Consider the following 17,401-nt stretch of genomic DNA (forward strand, 5'->3'; position numbering starts at 1 on the left):
TTTGCAGATGTTGAATCATCCTTGCATCCCTAGAATAAATCCCACTTGATTATAGCATATGATCCTTTTTAATGCATTGTTGAATTTAGTTTGCTAATATTTCATTGAGGATTTTTATATCTATGGTCATCAAGGATATTGACCTGTAATTTTCTTTTCTTGTGGTATCCTTGTCTGGCTTTTGTATTAGTAATGTTGGCCTCATAGAATAAGTTTATAAATATTCTTTCCTCTTGTATTTTTGGAAGGGTTTGAGAAGGATATTGTTCTTTAAATGTTTGGTAGAATTTACCAGTGAAGCCATCTTGTCTTGGACTTTTGTTTGTTGAGAGGTTTTATTTATTTATTTATTTATTTATTTATTTATTTATTTATTTATTTATTTATTTTCTTACTGATTTGCTCTCCTTACTAGTAATCAGTCTGATCAGGTTTTCCTTTTTTTTTTTTTTTTTTTTTTTATGATTCAGTCTTGGTAGGTTGTATGTTTCTAAGAATTTACCCATTCTTTTTAGGTTGTCTAATTTATTGGTATATAGTTGCTCATAGTAGTCTTTTATCCTATATATTCTTTTGGTATCAGTTGTAACTTCTCTTTATTTTCTGATTTTGAGTCCTCTCTCTTTTTTTCTTATTAGGGCTACCTAAAATTTTGTCTATTTTATTTATCTTTTCAAAAACCAACTCTTAGTTTCATTGATCTTTCCTATTATCTTTTTAGTCTCTATTCAAATTTATTTCCTCTCTGATCTTTGTTATTTCCTTCCTTTTACTAACTCTGGCTTTGTTTGTTCTTTTTCTAGTTCTATGAAGAGTTGTTCATAGTCATTCATCTTTGTTCCTGATCTTAGAGGGAAGGTTTTCAGCCTTGCTAGTTCAAAGTTGAGTTGTTTGAGATATTTCTTCTTTCTTGAGATAAAGGATTTCCTTCTTCTTTATGGCTGAATAATACTCCATTGTATACTTATATATATACCACCTTTATCATTTATTCATTAGTGGACACTAAGATTGCTTCCATGTCTTGGCTATTGTAATAATGTTGTGATGAACATGGGGATGCAGATATTTTTTTGAGTTGGTCAACCTCTTCTAGTAATGGTGACCCCAGATTCTATGGCATTTTAATTTTTCCTACTAGGCATTTTCTTCCCTCTTGCCTTATGTAATGTTGCCATGTTTTAGTGTAATACATTTTTTGGACTTTGTAGAGTAGAGCAGAAATTTCATTTGATCTCATCATTATCCCTTTAAATAAATGTTAAAACTATAACAATAAAATATTTATATTCACCTATAGTTTGGATCCAGGATCTTCACACGAAACACATACATTCCAGAATGGTCCTCGGGCCAAACTAAATGGTTATAGTTAGACTTGTTGATTATCTCATATGGTTGATTTAAGTCTCCTGGTTTTCCAATAGCATAAGAGAAACAGTGCTTATAGTTCTGAATGGGAAACAAAGACAAAAACCTTGAGGTCCTTCTGTAGGGGAAGAGGTGTTGGAGATTGTAGAGAGGAGAAGGTATGGAATATCTAGAAAGGAAAAGGGAATGAACTGGAGAAATACTTTTATGTTTGTTGGGCAGTATTACAGAACTGTTTTAATCATGAAATCAAGGTGAAATAAATCAATATTCCTCTGACCACAGTCAGCTGCCAAGGCAGATAGTTGAGATTTAACTAGGGCTGTGACTTAGCCACACAAGTCTGAAGAACTGAGATGGAGGAAGGAATTGAGGGCACACATTAATAGAGTGATATAATTATTGACCATGGAATTTCAGCTGCATAAAAAGCAAGGAGAGAACCTGGGGCTGGGGCGAGATGGGCAGGGTCATTTTGAAGGATTGTTGAAAGGATTGTTAGAGTCAAGGTTCTAGGGTTATGTTGCCGGAAGGATAGGGAGTGGTGGATGGAAAGTGGGATGTTTGGAGCTAGGACTACAGAGGATAGTACAATTGTATGTATCTCTGTCTTGACATGCACAGATTCTGATGAAGAAGCAAAGTAACATTCCTATTGTAGGGTTTAGATTTTATAGGCTAGGTATCATAGAGGTCACTTTTATTTATGAGATATTATTATGAGATACTGATTCTCCAAATAACATAAATTAATTTCAATTCAAGAAAGTTTGATTGCAAAAAATTGAAAGCAGTATAGGAATAATAGCTGGCATTCATAAATGATCTTTCAGTTGTATAAGAATTGAAAGTTCGGGTGTTTACTTTACAGTCAATGCTTCAATATGTTTGTCAGATATTTAGTAAATCTGTAAACACAGATTTTCAACAGAAAAAGATTAATACAAAATTGTTAGTAACACAGGAGCACTGGAAACTCAAACAGAAATTAAGGTGATGCATTTTTGAAATTACAGTATTAATCCAATAGAAAAGTTGGATTTGATTTGCAAAATCAAAAAAATTAAATCCAAAATGTTTCCATCAAACTTTTGTTAATGCTGAAATGCCAAATTAGTTATTGTAAATAAGATTTGCTAGGTAATATTTTCCTTACCTCAGGTCCCCAGGCTTCTTCTAGTGGGAGGTGCTTGTTAAGCTCAGTCATTGACTTCCACGTCTGGGCTTCATTTAAACAGCCACTCTGCCAAAAAAAAAAATTGTACAAATAGGAATATAAGAAACAAACCATCAAAGGAAAAAAAAAGAGAGACAAACCAAGAAACAAACTCTGTAGAGAGCTGTAGAGAACAAACTGGTGGTTGCCAGAAAGGAGGTGGGTGAGGGATGGGTGAAACAAGTGATGGGGATTAAGGAGTGCACCTGTTGTGATGAGCACTAGCTGTTGTATGGAAGTGTTGAATCACTATATTGTATACCTGAAACTAACATTACACTGTATGTTAACCAACTGGAGTTAACAAAAATGTAATAAAAAATTGCACGCACATTTAAGTATATAAATTTATTCCTAAGTATTCATTTAATGTCATTGAAAAATATATATTTCTTTTCATTATTAAATGTTTGCTGATATACAGGGGATATATTGTATATTGACCTTGTATGAAAAGAATTTCTTAAACTCACTTATTAATTTTAAGTGTTTCACATGAGGTCATGTTATTTGTGAATATGGCAGTCTTATTGCTTCCTTTCCAATTCTTATACTTTTAACTGTTTATTGTTTGCTTATTACAGGGATCAGAAACAATGTTGTAACAAAAGTGGTGATAGCTGGCACCCTTGTTTCACTCCTGACTTCAGAGAGAAAGCTTTCAAATTTTCACTATTAATTAAGATGCTTTATAAGGGTTTTTTTTTTTTTTTGTACTTACGTACTATTAGGTCAAGGAAGTTACCATATACTTATAGTTTTCTAAGAGTTATTTTTGGTGTTATTCTCTTTTCCTTTCTTTCTTTCTTTCTTTCTTTCTTTCTTTCTCTCTCTCTCTCTCTCTCTCTCTCTCTCTCTCTCTCGTAGGCTCCATGCCCAATGTTGGGCTTAAACTCAAGACCCTGAGAATTCCAAGACTTATTTTAAAAGTAATGTTATGTATAAATAATTTTTAGTAGAATGACTTTTCAACTACTATAATAATCCATGCCTATTCTTCTTTATTCTGTTAGTATAGTGGATTTTTTAAACTTTCAAATGATATTCCAACTCTTCATTTATGAAATAAAACTTGTCTGGATGTGTGATTTTTAAATATATTGCTGAGTTTGATTTGCTAGTGTTTTGGTTAGGTGCTTTGAATCTGTGGTCATAGGTGAGATTAGCTCATAATTTCCTTTTCTTTTAAGGTCCTCATCAGGTCCTCCTAGATTCACAAAATGAGTTGGAAAGTGCTCTTCCCACCCAAATACTCTGGAAGAATTTTTAGAAAGCGGAAGGAAAATTTTCCTTAAATGTTTGGTGGATGGGAAAGCCATCTGAGAGTAGAGATGTCTATTTCTTTCTTAGTATATAAGAAACTTTGGGAAAAAAAGAAGAATATAAGAAACTTTGGTAAATTCTTTTTTTTCAAGGCATTTGTCTATTTTATCCATTTCTTCATTGTCAAATTTGTTAAATCTGTTTATAGTAACCTTTATTATTTGGGTTTAAAATGGGTATATTCTAATTCTATCTTTTTTTTTATTCAACTAGAAACGTAAAGAGATGCCTCCCCTTTTCTACAATTTGGTTACCCTCTGGTATAGTTCATTTGAGGATAAGTATTGGTGACTTTCTCTTTATTTGACAGTTTTAAAAATAAAGAGTTGATTTCCTATCATTTTCCAAAGGTGATCTTTTTGAAAAAATCATTATGAACTCATAGGTTTAACATATTTAATGGATTTTAGCAATATTGCAATAACTACCCTTAAGAAAGCTCATCTTAATTGTCCCATCTTTGGCCAACCTCTTCATGTTAACTTCTGATTACTTTTGACAAGGCCCTAGTAGTCTTTGAAACTTCCTTGCTATTGGATATGTCAAAGTATTCCAAACTCATTGTGTACATTTCCTCTCCCAGGCTTGGAATCAACTATCTATTTAAGAGTCCCCAGTTATTTTAGCCGGAAATGATATTTCAAGACAACGATCTGGGAACTGAGAACACTCACTGCTATTGATTAGTTATGTTTCTAGGGATTTTAATGGACAGTGTAGGAAAATTTGTCTCTATCTCTCTGAACAATATATTTATGTATTTATATCCAGATCACATAAGTTTCCAATACCTCATGAGTTTACATTGAGTCCTAATCAAATTCAGGATGTTTTGTCTAACTTCTTCTATATTTCATGCATATCTCCCTGCTTTTATGCCAAAAACATTTGGTGAAGAGTGATAGTATTAGAATATCTCACATTACATACCTTACAAGATCAGAATAACTAATACAAATACTACTCCCACTATTGTGATTGCTGAAAAACAGTTATATTTCCCCCAGGTAGCTGTATTATACCCATACTGTCAGAGAATACATCTACTATATACTATCCTCTTTCCCTTTCCATCCTCACTTTGCTTCAGTTTTGTAACTCTATACTCCATTATGCTTCCTCTGGTTCTTATGTTGATATCTCTTTAGTGATTTTGGTGGTTTGAAGGTTATTATTTAGCCTTGGGCTCATGGGAACAATATCATCTGAGCTTTTACATATTAATAGCAGTTTGTGCCTTTTCTAGAGTCATTGGTTTTGCTGAATATAAAATCCTTAGCTTATGCTTATTTTCCTTTAGTATCAAACATTATACTCCATCTTTTCCTGGCATAAAGCATTGCTATAAAAATTAGAGTTTTATTTTCTTTATATGTAAGTTGCTTTCTTTCTTTCTTTCTTTTTTATTTTTTGCCTACATGGTCACTTGGGTTGGCTGTTCTGATCTGATATTCTTGATTATCTGCTATGGTCTTTCAATATGAAGCTTCAAGCCTTTTTTTTACTTACAGCAGGTAGAGATGTTTTCTTGAATATAAGCAATGGTTTGGTTCCTTTGTTCTGGTTTTCTTTTTCAGGGCATCCATTTACTTATGTATTGGATCTTCTTTGGCTGTCTTCAGTATTTGTCACTTTCTCTTGAATCTTTTTTATCTCATTGTTTCTTTTAACTTTAAATTTTTTCCTCTTCTAATTTCGTATGTCTTTTAGAGCATTATCTGTTGTTCATTTTCATCTTTATTGTTTTTTGTTTTTTTTGAAATTCGATTTGCCAACATATAGTATAACACCCAGTGCTCATCCCATCAAGTGCCCTCCTCAATGCCTGTCACTCAGTTACCCCACCCTCCCACCCACCTCCCCTTCTGCAACCCTTTGTTTGTTTCCCAGAGTTAGGAGTCTCTCATGGTTTGTCTCTCTCTCTAATTTTTCCCACTCATTTTCCCTCCTTTCCCTTATAATCCCTTTCACTATTTCTTATATTCCCCATATGAGTGAAACCATATGATGATTGTCCTTCTCCAGTTGACTTACTTCACTCAGCATAATACCCTCCAATTCCATCCACGTCAAAGCAAATGTTGGGTATTCGTCCTTTCTGATGGCTGAGTAATATTCCATTGTATATATACACCACAGCTTCTTTATCCATTCATCTTTCAGTGGACATTGAGGCTCCTTTCACAGTTTGGCTATTGTGGACATTGCTGCTATGAACATTGGGATGCAGGTGTCCTGGCGTTTCACTACATCTGTATCTTTGGGGTAAATCCCCAGCAGTGCAATTGTTGGGTCATAGGGTAGCTCTATTTTTAACTCTTTGATGAAACTCCTCACTGTTTTCCAGAGTGGCTGTACCAGTTCACATTCCCACCAACAGTGCAAGAGGCTTCCCCTTTCTCCACATCCTCCCCAACATTTGTTGTTTCCTGTCTTGTTAATTTTCGCCATTCTCAGTGGTGTGAGGTAGTATCTCATTGTGGTTTTGATTTGTATTTCCCTGATGGCAAGTGATGCAGAGCATTTTCTCATGTGCTTGTTGGCCATGTCTATGTCTTCTTTGGTGAAATTTCTGTTCATGTCTTCTGCCCATTTCATGATTGGATTTTTTTGTTTCTTGGGTGTTTCATTTTCATCTTTAAAAGGCTATTTTCAAAAAAAGGGCTATTTTCAATGCATATAGAATTTTAGATTTGGGATTTCTTTCAGTAATTTATTTTTATGCAGGGGCACCTGGGTAGTTCAGTGGGTTAAGCATCTGACTTTTGATTTTGGTCAGGTCATGATCTCAGGGTCATGAGATCATAGCCCTGTGTTGGGTTCCATGCTGGGTATTGAGACTGCTTCAGATTCTCTCTCTCACTCTCCATCTGCCCTTCCCCACTAAAAAAGAGGGGGAGGAAAAGAAAAAAAATTTGTTCAAAGTTTTCTGGTTTGCATTATTTCTATAGAGAAACCAGCTTTAAGTCTTATAGCTACTCTTTTGAGGGTAACTTCTTTTTTTTTGTTTTGGCCACTTTTAAGGTTTTTCTTTTTAGAAATTTTACTGTAGTGTTTCTGGATCCAGGTTACTTTTTCTGTGCCTTGATGTCTTTTATCTTTTGGGAAAATATTGCTTCTGGCCAATACTCTCTCCCCTTTCTCTTTAGGACTCCAGTCCTTAGATGTAGGCAGTGAATCTACATTATGTTCTTGTCTATATTTTCAATCAGTTTATCTCCTTATGCATAATTTTGGGCATTTCCTTCTGACCCCTCTTCCAGTTGACTAATTCTGTGTTAAGTCATCACTCCCAATAGTTGAGTTCCTAATTCCAGTTATTGCAGTTTTGATTTGTTTTTTTTTTTTTCTAGAAGTGATTGGCAGCTCAGACAGAGGCATGGATAAGGCAGGATGATTTGATGCTTAAAGTTGCCATTTGGTGCATAGGAGCAACACCAGGGAAGGTGACTTGCAGGTGATGGCAAGATGGTAGCTGGAGGGCTGACCCATGGAGCTAAAGTTAGACAGGAAAAGGAGAGAGAAGATGGGCTGGCAGGGAGGGAAAGAGCAAAGGGCTCAATGTTGAGGATATCTAGACAGTGTGAGGAAAAGAGGAAGAGCTAGAGAATGGGAGGTTGAAGTCAGAGACCAGAGTGTTTGAATTTAAATGTAATTATAACAGGGGGCACTGCATTGATCAAGGCAGCCTCTGCTATACTGCAGTAAACCCCACCCCTCAAGGCCTTAACACATTGCAGTTGAATTCCTGATCACACATAGTCCAGTGCAGATGGCCCTGCTGAGATGGCTCTTATGGATGACTCTCCTCAGAACAATGGATTTGGCTTTTCTGTCTAATGGCTCCTTGAAGAGTCCCCTGACTGGACACTTCTCATCCAGCTTGCATCTATGCCATCTCTAATTGTTGCTGGGATAGACTGATTCTGGAGGAAGACAGGAAGCATGGGGTTCATATGATCCCTTCTTCAGCACTTAATCCTGGAAGGGACACATATCGTTTCTGCTCATTCTCTGGCATGAGCGCCAGTCACATGGCCCCACCTAGATGCAAACAGGGCTGGGAAAGGTCATCCCTGTGTAGAAAGCTTCTTAGCAATAGCCCTACTTGATGGCTTCAGAACTGAGGAGTCAACTGTAATTGTTTTCAGGGCAGGAGGAGAACTCATCAAGTTCTCAGTATGTGACAGCAGTAGGTAGGGTTGAGGTACATGGCACCTGGATGACAGGGGCTGCAAACAAATGACACTGTGATTAGGGTGAGGAGATAGTAGTCTGGAGATGATACTGTGGGTTAGGGAGCACTTCAATTCCACAGCTCATCCCTACATACACGGGGTGAGAGAAAGAGTACCCTTGATTTGAGAGAAAAACGGAGAAAATTATATTCTCTTTGGAATGTTTGCTGAATAAGGGTCTAGGATCATTTAACCCTAGAGTATATTAGAAAAGTTTGAGAAGATGGAGAGTAATGGGAATCTGGGCCCAGGTGTGAGAAGGATTGAGACTATGAAGAGAGAGTAGACTGGAAGGACTCACACTCTGGATGTGACTTTTGGGTGTGACTGGACAATTGTACGAGGAATGTGGTGGGGTGGATTTGTTTGACCACCCGATTGAAAGACAGTTAGTTCTTGCACATTCTGGAGAGGGTATCAGGTGGAACTTACTGCCTCTTGGCTGCTATCAGAGTGGGTTCTCCTTGGAGAATTAAGGTCTCTGATAGATGAGAAAATTCCTTTGGAAGGAGTTATCTCTAACTTTATTTAAGCATGAGATTTCTGGGGAAAAGCAGGAATCAATGCTGGTAACTTTGGAGAAGCTCTGCCAAGATGGAAGGCCCTTAGGCCAGAACACCACACATGGGAATGAAATCTGGTGGCTGGGAGTGGTAGGGCTTTTCTGCCAAAGTGGAAAGAGTTGTCAGTGAGGAGGCCGAGATCAACCGGTCAGAGGATGGAGGGAGACCAGGCGAGTGTGGGGACAGTGAAGCCAAGGTCAGTGGGTCAAATGATGCAAGGAAGTCAAGTGAGATGAAGCCTAGAGAGTGTGCTTTTAATGTAGCACAAGTGTGATGAATGTGGAAGCTAGAGGAAGATCTATAAATAATCAAACACTGAATACACTGTGGAGAAAAAGGAAAATGTTCACCTATAATTGCGTCACCCTACTATAAACATTATTTTATTTTTCTGACTCCTTTAAGTCTGTTTTATATGACCAAGGCTTCTTTTGTCATAAATGAATTTCAGTAGTCACAAAATTTAATACACAGGGCATTTTTTTTCCTACCCACATGTAACTGGTTCTATTTTCCTCAGATAATTTACATATAGATTTAAAATAGAACAGCAGGTCTAATTGCATACTAAGTTCTGTTTCAATTCAAAGACGCCATACCTTCTTCATAGTATTATTAAAGCTGTAGTCATTCCGGCCATGTATTTCCCACACAATGAAATTGACTTCTACATCTTCAACATAGCCATTGTTGTCGTATCTGAACGAGACAGCAAACACAACAACAGTAGTTTAGAGTAGAAGAGAGAGGGTAAGAGCTGTAGCCCTCCAGTTTGGTGGGCTTCTCTGAACAGCGCTGCCACCCTGGTGAAGTGACTTAATGTTCTTGAAGCCTTGATATTGTCACTTACCTGTGAAATAACAACAGAACCTCTTGTATAGTTTCCTTCAGCTCTCAAAATCAACCTCATAGTAATAAAGCAGGAAATGTTCACCTTTTTAATAGTGGGAACCTCAAGTGCTCTTCACTTTGACAGGAACAACGTGTTGACAAGGTGAGGGTAGCGGAGGCCCTGCTTTGTCACCTGGTAGCAGGGAGAAAGAATTGAGGGGGGAGGAAGGGCACAGCAAGGGGCCCCTGGTGTCATTTAATCAACAAATATTCATTGGGTGACTATTGTGTGCCAGGGAATTAAAACACAACATCATTGTGATGAGAATGGAGATGTTCCAGAACTCCCGGAGGACCCTGCTGGAAGATGGGAATGAGTGTCAGGGGATTGGTAGCAGCAGTGAGAGCTGAGGTGGGGCTGGAGAAGTATAAGTGGTCACCAACTCCCAGGAACCACAGTCATGAACAGCTCATGCCCAGAGAACTTGTGATGACTTTCACCCACAGCAGACCTCAGCAGACAGTCCTGCATGGACAGGGTGCCCAATCCCTGGATGGTAGCATGGGAGACAGAAGCCCCATTGAGCTTATTCACCCCAAAGTCAGTGAGTTTCAAAAGAGATGCTACTTAATTGTTAAGATCATTTTCTTTTCTTGCTACCATATGAAAATAGAGGCTTGAGACCAAAGCTAAAATTCAGTTAGTGGCAAAGTTACACCTGTGCATAGCAGCACCTGCAGTTGTTTTAAACATGGTCACATCTTCCTTCTCTGTCACTGCCAGTTTTTTTTGGATGGGATTGTCCCCCCCCCCCATAGATGGAAATCTCACTTAGGACTTCGGTCTCAGGCACTTGCTCCTGGGCTCTGACTCTTGGACTGTTACCCCAGGGTCTGATACATTCTCTTGCTTTGCATCTCTGAGTCTATCTGTAAGATCAGGGGTCCTTACCCACTGCCCACGTCTCTGCCTGACCTCAGAGTCCCTCCCCCTGGCTTTCCACGTCTGCTATAACTTGGGACTGACCATCCATTCCTGCTGATAAAAACCAGCTCTTGCCTCATTCACAAACTGGGCAGGAAATTTGTACACATCAGAAAGTGGTATCTGAGAAGGTATTTTATTTTCATCTTAATTCATTTTTAGAAATCATAAAGACATGAACTCAGGTGTGAGTAACTAGGGATTAGAATTGCAGTAGTCCACTTTCTAAATGGCTCAGGAGGAGGGTCAGAGGAAACTCTAAACTCTAATTAAAATTCTTCCCACAGGAAAATGCACACACGTGTGTGACACACTCGATTTTGTATGCACTTTCGGAGCTTTGGGCCAGCTTTAGCAAAGCTTTCATTCTAGGAACTTTGGAAGGTGCACCATCTTCTGAACGCCATCAGAGTCTTGAATTATTAAGAACTAGTTGTAAAGCCATATGTTTTATTTAAATTTAAAAAAGATCTTCCTTGAACTAGGAGCTGACTTTGGGTGACACTCACAAAAGCAATAAGCTATAGTGTCATCTAGTGGCAATAAGGATAAATTACATGACCCATACTTCCTGGGTTTATTTTTATTTATTTATTTTTAAATAAATTTTTATTGGTGTTCAATTTACCAACATACAGAAAAACACCCAGTGCTCATCCCGTCAAGTGCCCCCCTCAGTGCCCGTCACCCATTCCCCCCCACCCTCCGCCCTCCTCCCCTTCCACCACCCCTAGTTTGTTTCCCAGAGTTGGGAGTCTTTATGTTCTGTCTCCCTTCCTGATATTTCCCACACATTTCTTCTCCCTTCCTTTATATTCCCTTTCACTATTATTTATATTCCCCAAGTGAATGAGAACATACACTGTTTGTCCTTCTCCGATTGACTTACTTCCTGGGTTTATAATGACGTTTGATGCTGCTTTATTTATTTCATCGAGAATACGGACAAAAATGCTTGCCTGTGTAAGCATGGCTTATTTTCATTAATGTTAACAGGATGTGATACCAATAAAACCTGAGAAATTCAGAAATGTCACCAGCTGGCACCTAGCTTCCCTATAATTTGTAACTTCTCCATTGTGACAGTTCCACTGTTAATCTGTTGGACACACATGTTTTCACTTCTGTGTGACCACTCAGCTAGCCCATGGCATCAGCCATGTCTCTTACTTTGTTTGGTGATGCTTTAATTGCTGAGTTAATTGTCCCAGGAAAATTGGAAGCAATGTGGTTCATTGAATGAATTCTGGTAGCAGAGACATAGTAAGTTACCCTGAGAAGAGAAGGACATGCTGCCACGTGGCTCAAACTAGTGCTGCCACTGGCCCCTTTGACCCCTACCCACCTCCTGCACCACCACAGCCTCTCACCTGCCCCTTGACCTCACCACACATTGGGCCCTGACTCTCTCTGCTTTCCTCCTATAGGCGGATCCCTCCTTGCCCAACATCCTGGATTTACCCAGGTGCTCTCGCCCGGCCTCCAGCATCTCACCCCAACCCTGGATGTCACGTGATGCCTTCTACATTAGTGCATATACTACCTGAGAAGCTCAAATATGTGGCACTGGACCTGCTTGTGGTGTCTTAAGTTGATTGAGCCTTTGGTGTTGCCTGATAATCCTTGCAAGGGTCCTTAGCCAGCCCTTCTCATGTTGCCCTCAGTGAGCCCTTGACCCCCTCCTCAAACACTGTGCTTCCAGTGTAGATGTGGCCCTTTCTGCTTCATGTAAGTACATGGAGGCTGTCAGACACGACTGCTTTTAACTCCTTCACTCCTGTTTCCAAACCAGTCACTTCCTACATTTAGTTTTACTCTCCTCTAAGCACCCTCTACTCCCCCCATCCCAAGTCTCAGAGGATCAACTCTTCTTTTGTTAACGTTGCCACCTGGACCTTTGATCCTACTTCTCTAGTTTTCTTCACCTGGTTCCTATAGCTTATTTTATTTTAATTAGGAAATATTTCAAATATGCAGAAAAAAACAGGGAATAATGTGAAATTGTTATATATCCTTTCCACCCAGGTTTTATACTTTACTTATCCATAAATCATATATAGTATTGCTTTATATATTTTCAAATATACATACATGATATTATACTGTAAGTACATTTGGCAACTTTATTTCTCCACTCAACATTTGCTTTTGAGATGGATTCTTAGAAGTTTCCAGTTTCTTGGTCTCTGTTTTCCTCATCAGCAGCTCCCTCCTGGCTATGCTTCCTTCCCTATCCAACCTGAACTTCCTGGAGGACCTCCTGATTCCTTGTTAACAAGCATTTTAACTGCTGTGCAGTATTGCATTGACTAGCTATACAATGTATATATCCAAATTTTCACTATGTTTCATTATGTATATTTCACCACCATTAATAAAATCTATACTTAAAGACAACACAAACAAACATTTCAGCCACCTGTCTTTTTCACTTGGTTTATGGTAAGATACCATGAGGTAGCAGGAAAAGTGGAAGGGTGTAATATCCTGGAAGCCAAGTGAAGAAAATATTTCAGGTAGAAGAGAATGATCCGCTGTGTAATTCTGCTTAACGAGATCAGATAGGCTGAGTCCTGAGGACTGGCTACTGGATGTAACGATACGGAAGCCACTGGTCACACTGGCTGTCAGTGCCAGTGGAGTGGTGGCAGTAAAAGCCTGTTGGGAGGGATTGAGGAAGAGCAGGAGGAGAGTTGGTGATAGTGTGTAGGAGTGAGACGGGTAGAGGGTTTTTTCCTGGTTTTGTTTTTGGTGAGAGAACTGCGGATTTCTTGACGATCCAGTAGACAAGGGAAATCTGATGATGCAGGAGAAGGAGGGGGGAGTTTCAGGAGCAAATATTCTTAATTAGGACATTTAGCAGGTGGGGATCCAGTTCACACACACACACACACACACACACAGAAGCCTTAGATATACATATGTTCACCTATGATCATAAGACAGGGTTCGTGGGGACAGTTCAGGTGGTGAAGTTTGAGGAAGATCTCTTCTGACTGATGTCACTTGGACTCATTCATCTTCCTCATCCTCTCTTCTCATCTATCAGTTTTCAATTATCTATCAATTATCAAGCCTTGCCTATTATAATCACTAATTTTTCTCATAAAGGATTCCTCTCTTTTGTCTGTGCTGCTATTTCAATCATTTGGTTTCTTTCCTCCATGGACTACCAATACAGTTTACTACCTGTCTTCCTAGTTAGACTTGTTGCCCTGAAGTTCATCTGCTCACTGCTCCCAGAGAGGACTAATTAAAGCAATTATTTAATCATGCCACTCTACCATAATATGGACAGAAAGTCCTCCATGACCTAGACTCCACTGAGCTAGTTTCCCACTCTCTTGTCCTGACACTTCATGCCTCATTTTATGCCCCAACAGCTTTACACTGAACATTTCCCTCCTCAAACCATCATTCTTGCTTGAAAGACTTGCCCCATGGAGTTCATTCCTACCTCCCCATTTCTCTTCTTCTCTCTCTGCCTTTATCTAAATATTTATTCTCCTTTGAGACTCAGTGGCTCAAATCAAATGCAAGTTTTCTGGAAATATTTCTCAAAGCGCCTCTCCCTTCTGCAGCTAGGTTGGATTCTTTTCTTTTGACTTTCCTTTTTATTATTCCATGTCAGCTCATATGTTTATCTAATTCATCAGACTCTTGAGCCCTTGAGAAAAGAAATCCTGTTTTGTTTTTGAATTCCCAGTGCCTAGCATAGTAAAAGGTTCAAAGGTGTTTAATAATAATGAATTGAAAAGGAGAATACACTTCTCTGGGAGGGAACATTAAGATTATTTATCCCTGGAAGATTAAGACACTACATAAAATAAAAACAAAGTAACAAGAAGCCTGGGATGATGGTGGAGTAGGAGGACTCTGAGCTCACGTCCCATGTTTTCAACTTCACTAGTCCCAAGTCAATAAACAGCAATCCAAAGACTGGAGGAACAAACTAAATATAGAGAAGAAGAGATGTAGGAAACACAAAAATGAGTATTTCTGTAAAAAAAAATAAGACAAAGAACTCACAAAAGAGGGTATAAAATATAATAAAATATACCTAAAACATGGGGAGGAGAAAAGAATGGGTTCGAACTTAAACAACCACAAACTTAATTTAGACTGCTATATGCAGAAGAGGTTATATACAAACCTGATGGCAACCATATATCAAAAACCACTAATAAAAATGTGGAGAATAAAGAGAAAGAACTCCAAATATGTCACTAAAGAAAATCAACAAAACTTGAAAGAGAGAAAGACAAGAAAGGACTAGAGAAAATCTTCAGAAACAACCACAAAACAAGTAACAAAATGGCAATAATGACATATCTATCAATAATTCATTTGAATGTAAATGACTAAATGCTCCAATCAAAGGACACAGGGTGTCAGAATGAATAAAAAAACCCAAGATCCTTCTATATGTTGCCTACAAGGGAACTCATTTTAGAACTAAAGACACTTGCATATTGAAAATGAGGGGATGAGGACACCTGGGTGGCTCAGTGGTTGAATGTCTGCCTTTTGCTCAGGTCATGATCCTGGGGTCCTGGTCCTGGGATGGAGTCCTGCACTGGGTTCCCCACAGGGATCCTGCTTCTCTCTCTGCCTATGTCTCTGCCTCTCTCTATGTCTCTCTCATGAATAAATAAATAAAATATTAAGAAAAAGAAGGAAAGTGAGGGGATGGAGAGATATTTATCATTGCAAATGGAAGTCAAAAGAAAGCTGGAGTCACAATACTTATATCAGACAAAATAGACTTTAAAACAAAGACTGTTATAAGAGACAGGGAAGGACCCTATATAATATTAAAGGGGACAATCCAACAAGGAGATAAAAATTGTAAATATTTATGAACCCAATATAGGAGCACCCAAAAACATAAAACACTTAATAACAAACATTAAGGAACTATTCAGTGATATACAATACTAGTAGGGAACTTTAACACCCCACTTGAATCAATGGTTAGGTCTTCCAAACAGAAAACACATAAATAATGGCTTTGAATGGCACAGTGGACCACATGAGTTTAACAGATATGTTGAGAACATTCCATCCTAAAACAGCAGAATACACATTCCTTTCAAGTGCACATGGAACATTCTCCAGGATAGATTACATATTAGCCCAGAAATCAAAGCTCAACAAATTTATGAAGACTGAAATCAAACCATGCACCTTTTCTGACCATGATGCTCTGAAGCTAGAAGTCAACCATACACACACACACACACACACACACACACACACACACACACACACACAAAATCTGGGAAGAGCACAAGTACATGGAAGTTAAATAACATGTTAGTAAACAATGAATGGGTCAACTAGGAAATACAAGAAGAAATAAAAAAGTACACAGAAATGAAAATGAGAACACAACAACCCCAGACCTCTGGGATGCAGCAAAAAGAGTTTTTTTTTTTTTTAAATCTTATTTATTTATTTGTGAGAGACACACAGAGAGAGGCAGAGACACAGGCAGAGGGAGAAGCAGGCTCCATGCAGGGAGCCCGACGTGGGACTCAATCTGGGGTCTCCAGGATCACGCCCTGGGCTGAAGGTGGTACTAAACTACTGAGCCACCCAGGCTGCTTACAAAAAGAGTTTTAAGTGGGAAGATTATAGTAATACAGGTCTACCTCAAGAAGCAAGAAAAATCTCAAATAACCTAATCTTACACCTAAAGGAACTAGAAGAACAACAATAAATAAAACCTAAAGCCAGTAGAAGGAAGGAAGTAGTAAAGATTAGAACAGAAATAAATGATATAGAAACTAAAAAAATGATAGAAGAGCTCGATGAAACCAGGCGCTGGTTCTTAGAAAAGATCAACAAAATTGATAGACCTCTAGCCAGAATCATCAATGGGAGAGAAAAAGAAGAGAGAGAGAAAGGTTTCAAAAATCACAAAAGAAAGAGGAGAAATCACAACCAACACCACCTAAATACAATTTTTTTTCCTAAATACAATTTTAAGAGAATATTATGAAAAAACAAAATGCCAATGAATTGGACAACCTAGAATAAATGGATAAATACTTAGAAACATATAAAATACCAAAATGGAAACAGGAGGAAACAGAAAATTTGAACAGATCAATAAGCAGCAAAGAAATGAAGTCAGTACTCAAAAACTTTTCGAAAACAGAAGTCCAGGAACACATGACTACACAGGTGAATTCTACCAAACATTTAAAGAAAAGTTAATATCTATTCTTCTCAAACTGTTCCAAAAAAAAAAAAAACAGAAAAGGAAGGAAAACCTCCAAATTCATTCTTTTTTTTTTTAATTTTTATTTATTTATGATAGAGAGAGAGAGAGGGAGAGGCAGAGACACAGGCAGAGGGAGAAGCAGGCTCCATGCACCGGGAGCCCGACGTGGGACTCAATCCCGGGTCTCCAGGATTGCGCCCTGGGCCAAAGGCAGGCACTAAACCGCTGCGCCACCCAGGGATCCCTCCAAATTCATTCTATGAGGCCAGCATTACTCTGATACCAAAACCAGATAAAGAAAGCACAAAAAAGAGAACTACAGGCCAATATCCTTGATAAACACAGATGCAGAAATCCTCAACAAAATACTAGTAAACCAAATCCAATAATACACTAAAAAAAGTATTTACCACGATCAAGTGGGATTTATTTTTGGGTTGAAAGTCTGGTTAAATATTCACAAGTCAATCAATATGATACATCATATCAATTAGAGAAAGGATAAGAACCATATGATCATGAAGAGACACAGAAAAAGCATTTGACAAAGTACAACATCCATTCATGATAAAAACCCTCAAGAAAGTAGATTTAGGGGAACATACCCTCAACAAAGTAAGGTTAGATGGAACATACACTCAACAA

The 17,401-nt window shown here is 38.3% G+C and overlaps 1 protein-coding gene across 1 annotated transcript in view; it reads right to left on the bottom strand.

Annotated features, from left to right (window-relative positions):
• The window catches only part of CATSPERE (catsper channel auxiliary subunit epsilon), a 186,957-nt gene that overhangs the window by 11,167 nt on the left and 158,389 nt on the right, over window positions 1-17,401 (bottom strand). Inside the window, exons 18-20 of the mRNA XM_072733729.1 lie at window positions 9,311-9,410; window positions 2,528-2,614; window positions 1,295-1,452 (exon numbers count right to left, since the gene is read on the bottom strand). Of these exons, the coding sequence (XP_072589830.1) occupies window positions 1,295-1,452; window positions 2,528-2,614; window positions 9,311-9,410 (345 nt within the window). The remainder of the gene's footprint in view (window positions 1-1,294; window positions 1,453-2,527; window positions 2,615-9,310; window positions 9,411-17,401) is intronic.

Source organism: Vulpes vulpes, chromosome 13, assembly GCF_048418805.1.
Source record: "Vulpes vulpes isolate BD-2025 chromosome 13, VulVul3, whole genome shotgun sequence".
NCBI classification, from domain to species: domain Eukaryota; kingdom Metazoa; phylum Chordata; class Mammalia; order Carnivora; family Canidae; genus Vulpes; species Vulpes vulpes.